The sequence below is a fragment of the Chelonia mydas genome, chromosome 6 (assembly GCF_015237465.2).
Source record: "Chelonia mydas isolate rCheMyd1 chromosome 6, rCheMyd1.pri.v2, whole genome shotgun sequence".
NCBI lineage: Eukaryota > Metazoa > Chordata > Testudines > Cheloniidae > Chelonia > Chelonia mydas.
Window position 1 is genome coordinate 10,899,934 of NC_051246.2, and position 18,544 is coordinate 10,918,477.

Below are 18,544 nucleotides of genomic sequence, written 5' to 3' on the forward strand. Positions count from 1 at the left end.
AACCCACAGCACCGAGACATGACCCCACTTCCACTGCTATATGCCAAGCACTCCAGAAACATAACCACATAAATCCACTCTCTCTGGGCTGGGCTGCCTATAATTGTCTGTTCTGGGTGTGGCGTATGTGTGTCACACACCACTGTGCTTCGCTTGGAATGGGCTCTGCTATGTGTGTCCTGTGCCCTATAGCGCCTGTGGCTGAGGATGATTCTCAGCCCCTCACCTCCAGTGCCTCCAGACTGATGAAACTAGCAATGGCGAAACCGTCAATCAGATCCTCTTCCTCCTCCTCCTCCTCCTCATGGCTACAGGAGGAGCCTGATGGTCTTGTCCTCCGGCGCAAAGGCCGGCGCCGGGGCTTACCGGGTGCCACAGGGGCTGGCGGGGCGGGACCTTCGCTCTCTGAGTCTGAGGAGGAGGAGAGGACGCCCCGGTGGGCAGGCTCCCCCGGGCGTCCCCCCCGACGTTGGCTCCGGCGGCTCTCGCGGTCCCGCCGCGAGCAGCGCCGCAGCCTCCGGGCCCTGCCACCCCCCCCGCTCCAGCAGGGGGCAGGAGCGGCCGCTGCTTCCATGCTGCCCCTGGCCAAGCCTCTTCCTGCGACGCCCTTCACCCTTCTCCGGCCTGCTGCATGGCAGCTGTTCTGAACTGGGTCCTCGCTCTCTCCTCTGGGCGCTGACTGGTGGAGAACTGGAGGCGGGAGGTGCTCCCCCAGGAAGCGGAGGGGGTGTGTCTTCGTCCTCTCCTTTAAGGTGGATTTTGACACGCGCTGGCAAACGTCCCCTTTGAAATCCGATTTAGGGCCCCCCAACACGAACTCCCTGCGGCAGCTGCTTTGGGGGGCCTCGCCTTCAGAACGCCACAGCGGCTGCTCCGTGCGTCCTCCCGTTTAAGGCAGGCCTTTCGAAGAACAGAGGTTTAATGCCCCTTGACATAAACTCCAAGCCGGGGGGGCGGGCCGAGGTGCGCCTCCCCTTTAATTCAGATTAAATTGCTGCCGAAACAAACCATGCTACCACCCTCTTTCCAGGGGCCTCCCCTTTAAGGATGGGGGAGGAAAGGGCTGAGGCAGCTTCTGGCAGAGGCCTCCCCTTTAATCAGGCCTCACATGCCCCCCCCTTGCAGGGTTGGGGCCCCTCCTCAGAATAGATTTAAATCCCTCCCCGCACAAAGTGCAGCGGGGGGGGGGGGGTGGCTTCTGGGGTGCGGCCTCCCCTTGAAGTGCGTGGGCTGGACACCGCCACCGCAGTCAGCCGCTTGCGTAGCCGGCCTGGGGCCACTTCCCCTTGGAGAGTCCCGATTTAAATGCCTTCAGCAACCCAACACGCCGGGGGGGACTTCCCCTTGAAGACTCCGGCTTCCCCTTCTGCCAGCAATGGCAATGGTTGACGTGCCGAGGGAGGCACCTCGCCTTTAACACTCCGGGGGCAAGTCTCCCCAGCCGACGCGCCTGGCTCGGGGGGGGGGCCGCCTCCCCGGTCAGGATCCGGATCGAACGGCTTCTGCCTCCCGCGGGGTGGGGGTCATTGCCCCTTTAAGAAACCGCTTCTTGGCATTCGTGTCAGGGGGCCACGTCCCTTCGGAGAACCCGGAGTTTAAATCTCACCAGCCACTTCCGTCATTAGCCAGCCAGCGTCCCCTTTAAGAACCTGGCGTCAAAGTCCTCCGACAAGAAACCACTTTCCACAATGGGGCAGGAGCGAACTCCCCTTTACCAGCTCGGGGCTTCCTTTAAATCCATTGACAGGCGCTGGGAAGAAGAGGGGGGTTGTTTTCTTCCGGTAGAAATCCCCCTTGACGCCTCACGTTGCTCTGTCCCTTTAAGAAAGCGGCCGTAGAGGGCAGGAATCCGTTGACGGCGGGGAGGGGGTCTCGCGGCCGTTGCGGGGAGCGGGGCGTCTCGCGACCCCCGCGCTGATTGGCCGCGAGGCTCGTGCCCTACGCTGTCCTCGCTGCCCCCCGCCCCCCGTTGATTGGCCGGAGCGGGGGGGGATGGAATGGTTCGGTCCGAGCCGGTCTCTCCTTCCCCCACGGGAGGGGGCCCGGTTGGTCTCGCCCTCCCCCTCCACGGGCCGCGCCCCGCTCGCTACTGTCCCCCGACTCTCTCGGCTCTGTCTGTGCGCGTCGCTGTCGGATCCTCTTCTCTTCTGCGCACGGCACGCGACGCAACTCCGACCACAGCGTGCGATCCTTCCGCTACGTGCTGAAAGTACAGAGAGGAGAAAAATCCCTCCGCTAGAAGAAGTAGTCCCTTCAGCCCCTCCCCAGGCCGGGACTCTCTCTCCCCCACATTGTGATGTCACAACGTCCCCAGGAGACGCAAAAGCATGTTGATGTCACCGCACAGCTTGATCACATCACATCCTACACTGATGTCATAGCCCCACCATACCACGACATCACATGACAAGACCTGATTCTGTCCTGATGTCACCAACCAGCCTTGTGATGTCACAGCCCCAGTGCCCCACCCAACCCCAGCACCATGCATGTCACATGTTGGCCTGCTCTCAGAGTCCCGCCCAATCACACCAGGTCAGCCCAAACCCAGCTCCATCCCTCCCCCACCGCAAACCACAGCAGTGGCAAGGGGGTATGACCCCACACCAAGGAGCCAGGTATGGAGGCTTGCCTATGCCTTGCTGCCAGGGACACAGCTGCTCCATCCCCACAGGCCAAGGATGGCTGTTGGCAGGAGGCTTAGGCCAAGGCCCAGAAGAATCCAGCTGGGTAAAAATGAGCCTGTCACCTCATAACCCGCAGTCAGCCCCCCTCTCCTTCATGTAACAACACACAGGGGCTGGGTACCTAATGCAAAAGCATTTCTGATCCCAGCCTCCTGGGATATCTCATCCCAATCCAGGGCCAGCACTCAAGGGACAATCACTTTGTTTGTACAGCACCAAGCACAATGCAGACTGGGACTGGGACTAGGGCTCCTAGGTGCTACAGTAAAAGAGTTGCCTTAACACTGGCCTCCTCCCATCTGCTTTCCCTTGCATGAAAACAGGAGTCTCTTCTGCTGCAGCTCCAACCCTCTTTGGGGCCCTGGTCCCCTAACAGATGGGGCACAGGCAGGGCAGATTCTGGCAAGGCATTGGAGTGACTACGGCAGGCTCAGAGCTGCCAAATGAGCCTGAACAAGCAGTCAATTAGTGACAACAGTAGGGTTTAGGGTTTACAGCCTGGGCCAGTTAGGCCAGCAGCTCCAGGTGGACATATCTCCCACCCACAGGGCACTGAGGTTCAGGGCTTACCTCCCACCAGCTTCCTCCTACATCCGCTACCTCTCAGACCCCAGCTGAGGAGCTCACTGCAGCACAGCATCGCCTAATGGTGTGTAGGGATCAGCACTGACTGCAAAGGGAGAGTGCCCCCTATTGAGCTCCCCCCTGCAGCACAGTGGCCCCTAGTGCCAGGGACAGCATGAATGAAGCAGATCAGACAACAGGATGGATGTTTTTGTTGAAAAGTTTAATAGAAATATAGATCTCAAAAAACTCCACACACATAAAACCAGCAAATATCCACTGACTGACCCTACAGGGCCCAGCCCAGGAGACACCCCACACCCAGGGCTCCTGCCAGTGCCCCCAAGGCTGCAGTCACACTTCAGAGGGGAAAATGCCCTCCTCCTGATAAACACAGGGACCTGATGCCCTGGTGCCTTTTCCCACAAGCCCCCTCTCCTGCCCTATATCCCAGCCAGACTGGACAAAGGCCACTAGCCCCCCAGGCATTCAGTGAGAGGTGACCCTAAAATGGCTAATACTGCCCCCTCCCAAACAATCTGCCCCCTGGTACGTTCAGCCACGGGGGGGGGGGGGGGGGGGGCGCGCTACACAGAGGCACTGGGACGATGGAAGCACCAGGAGGATTTGTGCGTAGGCAACTGAGTGCTGAGAACAGGAAGGTTCGTCACAACTGCTGGACATTCATCCCACCCCCACTCCACTCCTGGACTGGACCCTGTGAGGGGAGCAGTGGCGGAGGCAGCTTGGCGACTGGCTGCAGGACAGCTGCCTTGGCTCAGGCAGATCAGGGAAGCAGCCAGTTATGGGTGGAACTAGGGCTCAAGGGGGAGATGTCTCCTCCTGGGCAGCAAAGGATTCTGGGCAGAACTAGGACATCTCTGTCCCAGAGAGATCTCTGCTTGGACATGGGTCCAGGAGCCCCAGGGGAGCTGAGGATTCTGGGAGTACCCCTGAGGACATGATGGCTCTAGGAGGATCCAATAGCAGAACATTCTGGGTATATCCCCAGGGGAGATGCTCCCTGGAAGAGCAGAGGCTTCTGGGAGGTAACTACTCTCCTTGGATACCAGAGGATTCTGGGAGCTCCCCCAGGCCAATGAGCAATACCAAGGACAGAGGGGCCACTCAGTCTCTGGTTCAATGCCCAGCATGGATCTGGACAGTGCACAGCGCCCCCTAGTCCCCATCAGCTTCAAACAGGGCGTCCAGCTCGGCTAGGCGCTGGCGCAGCAGTTCCTCCAGGTCGGGGTGTTGGGGTGGGGCCCGGCGCCCACCTGGCACTCGCCCCGCCAGCCTCCCCCGGGGTCGGGCACGGCGCTGTTTGCGGGGCAGGCTGCTGTCCTGGAACTCCATGGTGCGTTTCAGCTTGCGCTGGCTGGTAAGCACCAGTGCCCCGTTCCGCTCCCGAGGCTCCTCGAAGATCGTCTCGAAGGTCCTACGGGGGAGGAGAGAGGGCTAGATGGGACCCAGGTGCCCGAGTCCACCAACGCACCCTGTATCCCGGCTGGAATGCCTATAGTACAAATGGAGCCCAGACACCTCGGTCCTTACCTACTGTGTCCCCCAGCTGGGACACCCTCAGCACAAGGGGCGGGGGGAACGGGGATCAGACTCCTGGGTCCTCCACTCAGGACCAAACACCTCCTGCTGCTTAGGGGGGCAGCAAGTTTGTGGGCTGGACACCTGGGTTCCCAGCAGCAAGAACCAACCCCGGCTAGATTTAACATCCTGCACCCCACCCCAACTCTGAAGCCAGGCTCTCCCCTTCCTGTGAGTTGGAGGAGGGGGCCGCCCCCCCCTCGTAGCCACCCCCAACCCCTCACCCCCTCCAGCAGCAGCACCCTGGGCCCCCTCACCGCTTCTCGGTGGGAGTGCGGTAGTTCTTATTGGTGTAGATCTCCTCCAAACTGAACTCCTTCTTGTTCAACCTGTGATGGGGAGACCGGACTTAGCAAAAACGCATGGGAATCCCTTGTCCGTGCCGAGTCTCAGCAGCCTTGGGGGTGGGACGTGGGGGCTGGACAACCACCACACAACAGGAATGGAAGAGAATCCTGTGGCCAGCTGTAACTGCTGGGGAGATTCAGAGCTGGGGATAGAACCCAGGAGTCCTGACTCCCAACCGCTCCCCTACCCCAGAGCTCCCAATACCTGACTGGCCGGGGCAGGCCCATTGGCGTGAGGTTGGCTTGCTGTTTGGCTGGGGTCTTGCGGATGCGGAAGCGGGACACTTTCCCTGTGGTTTCTTCCTGGGAGCACTGCAGGGAATGGGGAGAGAAATAGGACAGGATCAGGAAAGATTCCCTGTTATTTACACAGTGAGTGGAGAGTGCCCCTTTCAGCATCGTGCCCTGCTGAGCCCCTGTCCCGCAGCAAAGTGCCCCCCACCAAGCCTCTGCTCCCCGCAGCACAGCGCTCCCCACTCCCCGCAGCACAGCACCCCACCCCCACCTCCCCTCACCGCGCTCCTGGCAGCACAGCACCCCCTGCTGAGCCCCCCCGCTCTCCACAGCATGGCGCCCCCAGCAGCGCACTGGGACTCTGGGACCAGCACTGCCTCCCATTGCTCCACCTCACCTTGGCATCTGTGTGTGACAGCAGAATCCCACCCGTGGTGATGCCATGGCCCCTGTCCCCCTGCTCCGGGCACTGGGAGCCGTCCCTGCGAGGCAAGAAGACCATATGGACCAGGAACCTCTCAGGGCCTTTTCTGGAGGACCAGGCGATGCCACGGCACTGGGAGCCCAGATGCTGGGGCAAGGCAGGATGGCAGTGGGATGACCTAGGCCAAGGCAGGGTGGCAGGAGGGATGGGGCAGGGTTATCTGGGGGAAGGTGGGGTGGCGAGGTGGTGTTAGGGGCAGGAAGGGGATAGCAGGTGTGGCAGGCAGCAACAGGGTTACTGGGGGCACGGCAGGGGGGCTCGGGGGGAAGAGTTCCCCGGGGCCAAGTAGGGGCTCAGGGGGCAGAGTTCCCTGGAGCCAAGCAGGGAGTCGGGGGCAGGGTTACCTGGGGCAAAGCAGGGCAGTGGCAGGCTCCTCGTGGTGGGGTGGCCCCGAGCAGGAGGAATGGGCCTCGTCGCAGCGGGTCATGCACACCACTGGGCTGAGCAGGTGGCGGGAGGCTGGGGAGGGGAAGGGGAAGACCTCCTTGCGCAGGCAGGGTAGGACGGGGGGCGAGGGGTGGCCCCGCAGCAACTCCCGCGACACCTCCAGGCTGCAGACTGTGTGACGGCGACGGCGCGGGGGGCAGGGGGCGGACGCTGGCAACGGGGACGGCATGGCCCAGGGGAAGTCAGGGCAGGAGTAGCTGCGGCCCAGGCGGGGCTGGCTGGGGTCCTCAGGGCTCAGGCGCCACTGGCAGATGGGGGGTCTGCGGCTCACAATGCTGTCCCCGTCCCCGTCATCTTTGGCCTCGCCAGGGCCCCTCCTCTCTGCTGGCTCCGAGATGGCAATTTTCACCTCGATGTTCACCCCCTGGCGTGAGCTGTGCGCCCCCTGCTGGCTCGGCCCGCTCCGACTCTGTGCTGGCTCCTCCTCGGGGCGGGGGGGCTCCGCCGGCTGCCCCCCACCTTCTCCCTCGTCCGGACAGGGAGACGGTGGGGGGCGCAGGCGCGGCTTGGCCGGGCTCAGGAAGATGTCAGCGAAGGTCTCCAGCTTGGATTTGACACTCTGGAAGAGCGGGGCGATGCCCCAGTGCCGCAGATTGGGGACTGTGGCCCGGGGGCGCAACAGCGAACAGATCGGGGGAGGCCAGGCGGAGGAGGAAGGCAGGAGGCTGCCAGATGGCTCGGCTTCTTGTGGGGCAGGATCTGCTGGGAGGAGGGCACAGGGGTCAGGAGAAGCCAAGGGAGGACCATATCCTGCGATGCACAGACAGCCCCCAACAGTGCCGAACCCACTAAACCTTGAGCAAGGTCCCAGAAACACTCCCAAAACCACACACTCTTGCCTCCCTGGCCCTATTTTCAGAACAAAGAAGAAATTTTGACTTCCCACAAAACAAGACTTGGGGAAAACCACATTTTGAGCAGAAAGGTTTCATCCTGATAAGGATCTAAACGTTTTTGTACTGATTCAATCTCTTTAAAAACTTCTTTTTCTATAAAACAAAAAAAATGGTTGCTAAACTCAAAATAAATTTTTTTTAACTGAAATTTCATTTAAATTAATGTTTCCTTCTCAAGAACATTTTCGGTTAAAAAACGTTTTAAGGAAAAGTTCAAACCCTGCTCCCCATGGAGCCCCACCCCCACGTCCAAGCTCCACCCCCAGCCCCGCCCCTGCATGAGTTGGAGCTCCGCCTACCTGGCTGTGGGCAGCACTCCCACTGGTCTGAGGAAGAGGAAGATGCTGTCAGCTGATCAACCCTGTCAGGCAAGAGAGAGGAAGTGAAGCTCTGGGGCCAGGGCCCCCTAGAGGGCCCTGTGTCCCACCCCAGCTGGTTGGTAGGGAAGTGCACTTACATGCTAGGAGGCAACAGCGTCAGCAGATCTTCCTGCTGCAGGCTGGCATCCTGCCAATGAGAGGTAGCATCTGAGCTGGGGCACAGGATGGGGTTCACCCCCCGCACCCAAGGCTGACAGGACAGCGACACCTGGTCAGGGCAGCTTCCTCCTTGGTTGTAAGCCCAACCCCTCCCTCCATTGACACATCTGGGACAGCACCCACTGCTGAGATCCCCACCCACCCATCCCTGCCCCTCTGGCCAGGGTTCTGGCAGCCTCCCCCACCCCCAATCCCTCCCCCACCCCCATCCCCTCCTTTCTGGGCTCTGGCAGTCCCCTTCTAGCTTCCCAGCTGCTCACTGCTGCCATGGGGCACTCCTCCAGTGCCACAGTCAGGACGCGCTGCTGGGCCCTCTCCATGGGCGACGTCACCAGCTCCTTCCCCTGCTGGGAGATGGAGGGAGATACCCCCGGCCCCCGGCTCTGCTGCGGTGCCCCCTGCCGCAGCAGCCATCGCTTGCCCTGCAGCCGCTCTGACTCAGACCCAGCCGTGCCCTGGGGCAGCCAGCACGATGCAGGGGCCTTATTCTCAGGCCTCTGGCAGACGGGAGACCTTTGCTCCTCAGGGGAGGGTCTGGAAGAATGAGACGGGGCCATGGACCCCAAAGCCCCGTCGCTCACTGGCACAATTTTCACCCCCCCCCCCGGATCTTCAGCCCCCCCCCCCAAGAGACTCCCCTTCCCCCCAATCATCACACCACCAGCACCCCCTCCGAGATCCCACTCCCCGCATCCCTGCCATCAGCTCCACTGAGCCCCCTGGCACCTCATTCCCACATCCCCCCCCCCCCCCCAACTCTCAAAGCTCCCCTTTCCCAGCCTCCCACATGCTGCCATACCTCCGCTGTCAGATCCTCCAGATCCAGCCCCTGCCCCAGAAGCCAGTGACCCTCTCCCCCGGCAGACACCCTGCTTAGTATTTGGAATGTGCCCCGACACATGATTCATCCCCGCTCACCTGTCCATGGTGGGCTCCTGCTGCCTAGGAGTCCAATCTGAACCAGGCGTAGGGCTCCCAGCTGGCGGCAAGGCTTTCCCAGGGAGGGGGTGTCCAGGGAGGGAGGGGGTGGCCAGATGAGCTGAGGAGGATGTGCCCCTTTGGGAGACCTGCTGGGCAAGAGACACCATGGGGTTAAACATGGACCCCATCTCCCTCCCCCCCCCCAACTGACTCCCAGCTCCTGGCATCTCCTAACAACTCTCCTCAAGAGCCCAGCCTGGCCCCCTCCCATGTGTAATGGGGGCACAAATACCAAGCGGTCTGCCCCCCCCCCCCCCCCGAGAGCTCAGCACAGGAGTTTCTGGGCCATCTGGGGGCAAACCACAGCAGGGAGAGAAGGAGGTTACGTGGGGGAGAGGCTGGCTCGGGAAATCCATACCGGGGAGCAGCAAAGGATTCAGCAGGTTCAAGGGAGCAGGACAACAGGGCCTGGGAGGGCTCAGGGGAGGTTGGGGTGGGGGGCTCAGGCCATCAGATCTCCAAGCAGGGCCCCCGCCAGAGTCCCAGACCACCCGTACCCCCCGCACTCACAGCCCCTCCTGTGGTGGCAAGACACTCCTCCAGGGCAATGGCCAGTACCCTGTGCCGGGCTCTCTCCATGGGCGAGGCCACCAGCCACAGCTCCGCCCCCTGGCCCCACTGGGGCACCCCCTGCTGCAGCCGCTGCCGTCTGCCCTGCAGTCTCTCCGACTGGCGCCTTGCCTGAGGAGACCCGGCCCTGCCCCGGGGCAGCCAGCACAGCGGGGGAGCCTTCTCCTCAGGCCCCCGGGGGGCGGGGGAGCTCTGATTTTCAGTGGAGGGTCTGGAAGAGAGAGATGGGGTCACTCACAGGGGCCATGGACTCCCAAATCCCTCTGATTACTGGCATGATGTTTGCCCCAGGACCCAGAGACCCACATCTCCCCCCCCCCCCAAAAAAAATCACCCACCCGGCCTAGTTGAGATCATTGCCTCTCATTGTCTCCCACCCACAGCATCCTGTCCTCCAGCATCCTCAGCCCCGAATCTCCCCCCTCAAACACACCCAGGGGAAGAGGAAGGGCGCTGCCCCCGGTGAGGTCTGCCCAGGGTGGGATAGACAGGCCCTGACCCCAGAGGGGAGGCGGCTGGACAGAGGTGAACCCCCCCACACACCTGTACACGATGAGCCTCTGGCGTCGGATGTTCCGCTCCGAGGCAGACAGCCTGGTACAGCCCCCTGCCAGCGCCCCTCTGGCCACGGGGTGCTCCATGGCTGGCTTCAGCTGGGATGTAGGGGGCAGCCCCCTGGGATCAGGGGTTCAGAGGTTGTCCCGGGACAGCCTCCTGCCTACTCATCCTCCAGCGTGGCCTCCTCTGCCCAGGAAAGAGAATCCAGGGTTACAATGAGCACTGCAAGACCCCCGCCCTGACCCAGCTCCGGGGTGGGGGGCTGGCTGGCTCAGCTGTAGGGGAAATGGGACACAGGGTCTTTCCCCTCTAGGGGGCACCGGCTCTTGTGAAGAGCCCCCGAGGACTCAGCATGACACCCCTCCCCCCCAACCTCCTGCATTCTAGGGTTGGCAGCATGGCCACAGTAGCAGAGGGCTCAGCCATGGGGGATCAGACTGGGGGAGGGGGTGTAGACGTGGGGGTGGGGGTGGGCTCTCCTCAGTGCCGGGGGGAGGGGCCGCAGAGGTGGCACATTCCCACGGAGCAGAACTCAAGAGATCACAATGGACAAGCAGAGGGGAGCCGCTGGGAGAATAATTACAGGGCATTAGCGGGCAGGCAAAGCCATTGCTAGCAGTAACCACAGAGCCCCCTGCGCAGCTCAGGTGTGACCTGACACCAGCTTGGGAGCAGAAGGGAAGTGTGGGGGTTGGGAACGATCACCTAGAGATGGTTTCCCAGGCCACAAAGGACATGAACGGATCCTGGGCAGCGGGGACAGGCTAGAGGGGCCCTGATGGGGCATCTCCATCTCTTTGTCCTGCCTCCCAGCACTGACCCTGCCTACCTCTGCCCCTAGGACTCCCCCACGGGACCTCCCCCGCTTCAGGTTCCTCCCTTCTCCCCCTAGATTCTCCCCACCAACCCTCTCTATTTCCCCTCTCTCAGTCACAAAAGCTTATGCTCAAATAAATTGGTTAGTCTCTAATGTGCCACAAGTCCTCCTTTTCTTTTTGCGAATACAGACTAACACGGCTGTTACTCTGAAATCTCCCACTCTGGTTACTCCCAAATCTCTCCCCCACTGGGTCCCTACCCCAAAATCCATCGCCCGGGCTCTAGGTCTCTCTCCTCCCCTTGGATCTCTCTCACCCCCCCCCCCGCCAACTACTCCCCCTTTCCCTCACCCACCTGCCTCTCCCACACCCTCTTTACTCTCAGCCCCTCCTGCAGGGCTCTCCCTATGTTCGGTCCCCTCCCACACTGCACTCCTCCTCACTCGCCTGCACAAATTCCCCCCCCCCCCCCGGTAGGTGCTCCCTCTCACCATCTGCTCTCCCCCTGGGTCTTCCCCCCATGGCTCCCGTCGCTGGTCCCCCTAAACTGCCCGTCCACCTGGTCTTCCCCATTGGTCCCTTTCTCCCCAGCTGCACTCCAGCTTTCCCCCCTCAAATCCCTCCATCACTTCTCTCATCATCCCAAATCCCCCAAACCACGCTTCCCCCAGGTCTCCCCCTGCCATACTTCCCCTTGCCCTGATCTCCCCCAATCCCGACCCCTGTTACCCTCCCTCACTGATCCCCCCCCATTGCCCTGCCCCATGAGTCCCCCGTCCTCAAAGGCCCTCATTGCTCTCTAACCCCCTGGATCTCCTTCCCCCCACTGCTCCCCCTCCAAGCTCCCCGCATTGCCCCCCCCTCCCCCCACTGCTCCCCCTCCCGGCTCCCTCCATTGCCCCCCCTCCCCCCACTGCTCCCCCTCCCGGCTCCCTCCATTGCCCCCCCCTCCCGGCTCCCTCCATTGCCCCCCCCTCCCCCCACTGCTCCCCCTCCCGGCTCCCTCCATTGCCCCCCCTCCCCCCACTGCTCCCCCTCCTGGCTCCCTCCATTGCCCCCCCCCCCCCACTGCTCCCCCTCCCGGCTCCCTCCATTGCCCCCCCCCTCCCCCCACTGCTCCCCCTCCCGGCTCCCTCCATTGCCCCCCCTCCCCCCACTGCTCCCCCTCCCGGCTCCCTCCATTGCCCCCCCCTCCCCCCACTGCTCCCCCTCCCGTCTCCCTCCATTGCCCCCCCTCCCCCCACTGCTCCCCCTCCCGGCTCCCTCCATTGCCCCGGCTCCCTCCACTGCCCCCCCTCCCGGCTCCCTCCATTGCCCCGGCTCCCTCCACTGCCCCCCCTCCCGGCTCCCTCCATTGCCCCGGCTCCCCCCACTGCTCCCCCTCCCGGCTCCCTCCATTGCCCCCCCTCCCCCCACTGCTCCCCCTCCCGGCTCCCTCCATTGCCCCCCCTCCCCCCACTGCCCCCCCTCCCGGCTCCCTCCATTGCCCCGGCTCCCTCCACTGCCCCCCCTCCCGGCTCCCTCCACTGCCCCGGCTCCCTCCACTGCCCCCCCTCCCGGCTCCCTCCATTGCCCCCCCTCCCGGCTCCCTCCATTGCCCCGGCTCTCCCCACTGCTCCCCCTCCCGGCTCCCTGCATTGCCCCCCCTCCCCCCACTGCTCCCCCTCCCGGCTCCCTCCATTGCCCCCCCCTCCCCGCACTGCTCCCCCTCCCGGCTCCCTCCATTGCCCCCCCTCCCCGCACTGCTCCCCCTCCCGGCTCCCTCCATTGCCCCCCCTCCCCGCACTGCTCCCCCTCCCGGCTCCCTCCATTGCCCCCCCTTCCCCCCACTGCTCCCCCTCCCGGCTCCCTCCACTGCCCCCCCCCTCCCCGCACTGCTCCCCCTCCCGGCTCCCTCCACTGCCCCCCCCTCCCCGCACTGCCCCCCCTCCCGGCTCCCTCCATTGCCCCCCCCTCCCCGCACTGCTCCCCCTCCCGGCTCCCTCCATTGCCCCCCCCTCCCCGCACTGCTCCCCCTCCCGGCTCCCTCCATTGCCCCCCCCTCCCCGCACTGCTCCCCCCTCCCCGCACTGCTCCCCCTCCCGACTCACCGGCTCTCGCTCGCTCCCGTTCGGTCTCCGGCTGCGGCTCAGCCTCCTCCCGCCCCGCCCCGTTTCTGTCGACGCTCCACAGCCCGACCCCCCGCGGCCAATGGCAGCGGGCCTTGCTCCCGTCCGCCCTCAGCCAATGGGCGCGCGTCTTGCTGCCCGGGGGTCCCCGGAGCTTGAAGCCGTGGAGACCGCCATCTTGGCAAAGGGCGAGAAAGAAAGCCGTGTCACGGCTCAAGCTGAGCCGCCGCCATCTTGGGGTGGGGCAACAGCGTGTGGTGGCGGGCGAGGGATGGTCAAGGGGAGATAGCGGTGCGGCCATGCGGTGCTGCCATCTTGGATTAGGGCATCGGAGGGAGTGAAGCACTTTCAGGGCGAGGCCATCTTGGATGAGGGCGAGAAGCTGGGCATTTAAAGGGCCAGGCGACCCTAGGTGATGGATAGGGTGACCAGATGTCCCGATTTTATAGGGACAGTCCCGATTTTGGGGTCTTTTTCTTTTATAGGCTCCTATTACCCCCCACCACCATCCCAATTTTTCACACTTGCTGTCTGGTCACCCTAGTGATGGGGGCTCCAGCCAGTCCCCATCCTGGGAGCGTGGGGCCCCCGTTCTTTGTTCCCCTCGGACCCGTTTACATAGCGCCGAATTAAAACACGTGCCGAACTTCCCACCCATGCAGCTCGCTCCGATTCAGCCACCTGGCGTCTTCCCGCTTGACCACTTGCCTCCCCCCGTGCGTGTCCTCTGCAGTCTGTGCCAGGGGTTCCCTTATGTCTCCTTCCAACACGTTCCCATTCTGGGGCCCTGACCCGATCCCTGCAGGGCTCCCTGGAAAAACACCAGGCCAATGACAAGTCCACTGTGCCATGTTCATTTGATGCCAAGCCAGATGGGCCCCTTGGTTTGCTCCAGCCTGTCAATGACTTTGTGTTTGTAAGGACCCCTTTTCACATAGGCACTAGTCCAGTGGTTTTCAAACTGCGGGTTGCGACCCAGCACTGGGTCGCAGAATGTAAGGCACTGGGTCACGGCGGCTCTGGTCAGCACCGCCAACCGGGCCGTTAAAAGTCCCTTGGGTGGTGCTGCACGGCTAAGGCAGGCTAGTCCCTACCTGTTCTGATGCTGCGCTGCGCCCTGGAAGCGGCCAGCAGCAGGTCCGGCTCTGAGGCAGGGGTGGCCACGGTTCCCGGCCAATGGGAGCTAGGGGGTTGGGGGTGGTGCCTGCAGGTGAGAGCCGTGCAGAGCCGCTTGCGTGCCTTTGTCTAGGAGTCGGACTTGCTTCTGGCAGCTTCTGGGGCACAGTGCGGTCCACGGTGCCTGCCTTAGCACCCCCACTCCGCCGCTGACTGGGATCCGCCCGAAGTCAGCCCATGCCCCAACCCCACACCCCTATCCCCTGCCCCAGCCCTGAGCCCCCCCCCCAAACCTGGAGCCCCTTCCTGAACCCCAAACCCATCATCCCCGGCCACACTCCAGAGCCTGCACCCCCAGCCCAGAGCCTGACCCCCTCCTGCACCAGCCCAGAGCCCCCTCTCACATCCTGAACCCCTCATTCCTGGCCCCACCCCACAGTCCTCACCCCTGCACCCCAACCCTCTGCCCCAGCCCTGAGCCCCTCCCGCACCCCAAACCCCTCATCCCCAGCTCTGTTGGGTCACGGGCATCAACAGTTTAGTTCAACTGTGTCGCCAGAAAAAAAGTTTGAAAACCACTGCACTAGTCTGACTATCACTGTGATGGGATACCTGTGCTGTTCCTAAGCCCCCACTGCCCGTGTGTAGGGGGGAATCCCTCTCCTACAGAGAGTACAGGCCATCTTCCCCCAGGCATCTCGTTACCCAAAAGGATCCCTGTGAACATTTTCCCTTTGCTTGGATCCCACATCACCCAGACTGAGAATAGGGCTGGGGTTAAAATCAGGGCACATTCTCTGTACAGAGTTCTTAGGGGAGATTTCTCCAAGTGCCACCTTGCCTGTTTCCTTCCCCTGAGCAGGATTCCCTGTCCCTGACCCAGCTGTAATCTCCCAGATGGAGCGAAGGGAAGAGCCGAGCATCCCAGATCTCCAGGGCTCCAAGGAAAGGGAGATCCCGAGAGGATCCCACACAGATAAGGAAAGAGTGACACCATCTCAAAGGTTTGTGTGTATAAAAACGTCTTCTGTACTTTCCACAGTATGCATCCGATGAAGTGAGCTGTAGCTCACGAAAGCTTATGCTCAAATAAATTGGTTAGTCTCTAAGGTGCCACAAGTCCTCCTTTTCTTTTTGCAAATACAGACTAACACGGCTGTTACTCTGAAACATTTCCAAAAGTGTGATGCTTCTGCATAAAAAGAACTAAATCTCTTAGACCTTGCCTGCACGGAAAAAGTTGTAAGTAGTATACTAGTAAAGGGGCACAGCCCACCCCCATGCTTATGGCATTATAGCTTAGGATCCTGCACCTGAATCTGAGAAACAACCACCTCTATTCCTATTGTTAGCCAATATCATATACATTTTGGAAGGCTTTGTACGTATGCTGAGTTGCATAACCATGAATCAGACTCCCCAGATGCCACGCACTTATGCTAAGCTTTATTGTGGAAACTTCTTAACAGGTGAAATGTATGTCAGCTTGACAGAATCAGATTTTTATTTTTTTAATCATTTCTATGGATAATATTGATGGTGGTTTTAAAGCATTCCTCCCCTCCCCCCCATTTTTATCAGTTTACAGTTGTGCAAAATTCTGTTTTAAGCATTTTTTTCTCCTTTTGTCAATTTAAATGTCCACAGTTGCAGGAAATTGGGGAGAGGGCAGACAATGGGGATGGGCAGACAATAATTATTTAACGACAGATGTTGAGATTCACAACATTACAGCTTTATAACTAAAACACAAATTGCCAGGATCACATGTCATACTATACAAAGTAAATATCCTTGGATCAAACTTTTCTTTCTCAAGCAGTGTTTTTCTTCTTTTGCATATCTGTACATTTTGATGGTTATCCATGGAAATAGCTTTTCATCAGTTTGGGTGTGTACGGCTAAATCAACATTTACCAATAAAAACGTCATCCTTCCAAGCCTGACTGTATGTGACCTCTGTTGTCTGTGTATGCAGAACCTGTCAGAAGCAATAGCAAATATAAACAGAGTGCCAGGCATGGCTGGTTATCTTTTAGGGATAATTGCTACAGGGGTCTTTAACTAGATACAAGGCTAGAAATCATCGGAGCAGGCGGCCTTTGAACCTGAAAAATGGGTACAGAACTAGATAGGAAAAAGGGATGGAAGGTTTGTGTTGATACTGGGGAATTTGGGAAATGTTGTATCTGCTGTACACAAAAGGGTTATGAATATGGGCAGAAGTGAGCTCATGCTTTTGGGACAGTTTAATATAGTGATACTCAGACTGAGGCTCGTGACCACAAGTGGCTCTTTAATGTGTCTCCTGCGGCTTTTTGCAGCACAGGATACTAAAACACTCTGTGATTTCATTATTAATCAAGCAGGAAGCTTCTACTCTGCTATTAACCAATTGTAGTCGATAAAATAATAATACTGGGTCAGTTATTTTGCTGTAAGAATTATATATACATATATAGAGAGAGAGAATGAAACAATGAATTCAGACTCCTGTGGCTCTTTGGGGTAATGTTGATCGCGAATTTGGCTCCTGTTCAGGACTGAGTATCGCTGGTTTAACGGCTCTTCCCTGCAGGGGGGTAAGGTCTGAACACCTCTGTCTGTGCTGATTTCTCACTGTTTAGTGAACTGATGGAGCTGAGTTATTTGCTATCTTATCAATAAGGGAATTAAGCCACCAACACTATGAAGGTAGGGGACTAGCTGCACTGGTATAAGATATTTTTATGTTGGTGTAACTACCTCTATGCTAGCGGTTGTGCTGCTATATTGATTTTAACATCACACCGCAAACTGACATAGTAATATCTCGATAAAAAATGTGTGCAGAGCAAACCTAGTGGACAAAGCACTAGGGTGGGACTCTGGAGATCTGGGTTCTATTCCTAGCTCTGCCAGTGGGTGACCTTGGGCAAATCACTTCATTTCCCTGTGCCTGTTTCCCCATCTGTAAAATGGGGATTGTGATGGATTGTACCCCCAGGGTGCACTCTGGGAGCCATTGGAACCACTGTGCCCCCCCTAACCATTCAGCTGGGTTGGCCTCTCTCACACTGCTCTGTTGGTGACTCAGCCAGCCTCTCCAGGCCCTGTTAACACCCCACAGAACAGCAGGTGGTGCGACATGCCTACCTGAGTGCTTTACCTAAGCCACTCATGGATCAACAATGGCAGCACAAGGCAGCTCCCCAGCCTTGCACCCCTGCTGGAGTATTCACCCAGAATTATACCATCGTGCACTGCACAGGGATCTGTACAATCCAAGCTCATTAATATAGTTCGCTTCCCCCTCGATGTGGAAAAGATTTGCACCATGCCTTTGCTAGCTGAGCTGAGATTTTCCCCACTCACTTCACTCAAAAACACACGGGTTACGATAAAATATAAAACAAGTTTATTAACTGCAGAGAGATAGATTTTAAGTGATAGCAAACAGATCAAAGAAGATTACCTTGTAAATAAACAAAATCGCAAACTAAGTCTTATACAAACTAGACTGGATTTGAATCAGCAATATCTCACCCTGTCTGATGATACAAGCAGGCTTACAGATTCTTGAGGCACAAGCTGCATCTGCCTTGCAGCTTGGATTCCCCTCCCCCATTCAGAGTCCTTTGTCTTCCAGAGCTTCTTTCAGGTGTTGAGTTGTGGGGGAGTGAAGACCAAGTCATGATGTCACTCCTCATCATTTATAGGTTCTTCCAGCTTGCCGGAAAGTCTATGCATGTGACGTGGGGAGTCTGCTGCATTGGCCAAACATTCTCCATTGCCTACGTGCTCCCTCGGAGGAAACTTCCTTATACAGAGTTCCTGTGCTAGTGGATTCTTCCCTGGATGGGTGTTGATGACAGCAATTAACACTGTCTGGCTCCTCCATCGCTGTACCTGAAAGGCTAGTTGTGGGTGTTTTCAACGTCACAACATCTTTCAGTAACACATATAATGACACCTACAATCCAACAGGATATTAATGTTTGACAGATCAAGACTTTTAGAAGGATACCTCACAAGGCACGCATTGTACAAAACATATTAAAATTACAGGACAGTGGTGAATATGGGGGTGCCAGGGTGTCACAGGGATAATGATACTGCCCCTCTCTTGTAAAGTGACCTGAGATTTACAAATGAAAATAAGAGCTAGGAATTATTATTACTATCATAATAAAAATCTTGGTCTTGCCAGGCCTGGAGTCTTCAAAACTCATGAAATATATCCTAAAAAAAAAATCATAAAATTGGTTTAAAAATCAGGAGAGATCTTTGTATAAATAGCCCTCATGTCCCATACCAGAGGTGGCTGCATCTCAGATTCAGGTGCAGGATCCTATAGAAACAGCTCCCACACTCCACCTCAGAGGTGGCTGCATCTCAGCAATGGGTGAGGTATCCCTGTATAGACAGCCCCGCACCCCACTCCGAGGTTGCTACATCTTAGCATCAGGTGAGGGATCCTGTATAAACAGCCCTGCACCCCACCTAAGAGGCAGCTGCATCTTAGGGTTAGGTAAGGGATCCCTATATAAACAGTCCCCACACTCCACCCCAGAAGCAGCTGCATCTCTGCACCGGGTGAGGGATCCATGCAAA

The 18,544-nt window shown here is 59.0% G+C and overlaps 3 protein-coding genes across 19 annotated transcripts in view; all 3 read right to left on the reverse strand.

The window, feature by feature from the left end:
* The window catches only part of FBRS (fibrosin), a 31,878-nt gene extending 29,704 nt beyond the window's left edge, over window positions 1–2,174 (reverse strand). The window contains exon 1 of one of the 2 annotated variants that reach the window (XM_043549183.1): window positions 227–2,174. In XM_043549183.1, coding sequence (XP_043405118.1) covers window positions 227–574 — 348 coding nt within the window. In that variant the 5' untranslated portion in view covers window positions 575–2,174. The remainder of the gene's footprint in view (window positions 1–226) is intronic. The other variant, XM_037899052.2, reaches the window with a different exon arrangement.
* Window positions 1–18,544, reverse strand: part of LOC119566362 (zinc finger and SCAN domain-containing protein 2) — a 558,782-nt gene that overhangs the window by 474,561 nt on the left and 65,677 nt on the right. The gene's annotated exons all lie outside the window — the stretch shown is intronic.
* PRR14 (proline rich 14) lies at window positions 3,454–13,066 on the reverse strand. Of its 15 annotated transcripts, none has more exons than XM_037899069.2 (12): window positions 12,818–13,066; window positions 9,895–10,095; window positions 9,292–9,562; window positions 8,719–8,867; window positions 8,061–8,334; window positions 7,719–7,768; window positions 7,561–7,622; window positions 6,263–7,064; window positions 5,832–5,916; window positions 5,406–5,512; window positions 5,111–5,182; window positions 3,454–4,689 (listed from the first exon to the last, which is right to left on the reverse strand). In XM_037899069.2, exons 2-12 carry the CDS (start codon window positions 9,990–9,992, stop codon window positions 4,431–4,433), a joined length of 2,229 nt encoding a protein of 742 aa, XP_037754997.1. In that variant the 5' UTR covers window positions 9,993–10,095; window positions 12,818–13,066; the 3' UTR covers window positions 3,454–4,430. The 15 variants fall into 15 exon arrangements, 14 of the variants coding, with proteins under 14 accessions (XP_037754997.1, XP_043405140.1, XP_043405143.1 ...); XM_043549205.1 differs by having other exon boundaries at window positions 5,832–6,036; window positions 6,263–7,067; window positions 9,340–9,562; window positions 12,818–13,001; XM_043549208.1 differs by having other exon boundaries at window positions 5,832–6,036; window positions 6,263–7,067; window positions 9,463–9,562; window positions 12,818–13,000.

Excerpts from the sequence above, each read along its gene's own strand:
- PRR14 (XM_043549202.1), bottom strand. The coding sequence starts at position 9,992 with ATGGAGCACCCCGTGGCCAGAGGGGCGCTGGCAGGGGGCTGTACCAGG. Across the intron at positions 7,068-7,560 it reads GGAGTGCTGCCCACAGCCAG|CAGATCCTGCCCCACAAGAA; the intron begins GTAGGCGGAGCT and ends CCCTCCTCCCAG. Across the intron at positions 4,690-5,110 it reads CGCACTCCCACCGAGAAGCG|GACCTTCGAGACGATCTTCG; the intron begins GTGAGGGGGCCC and ends CCTCCCCCGTAG.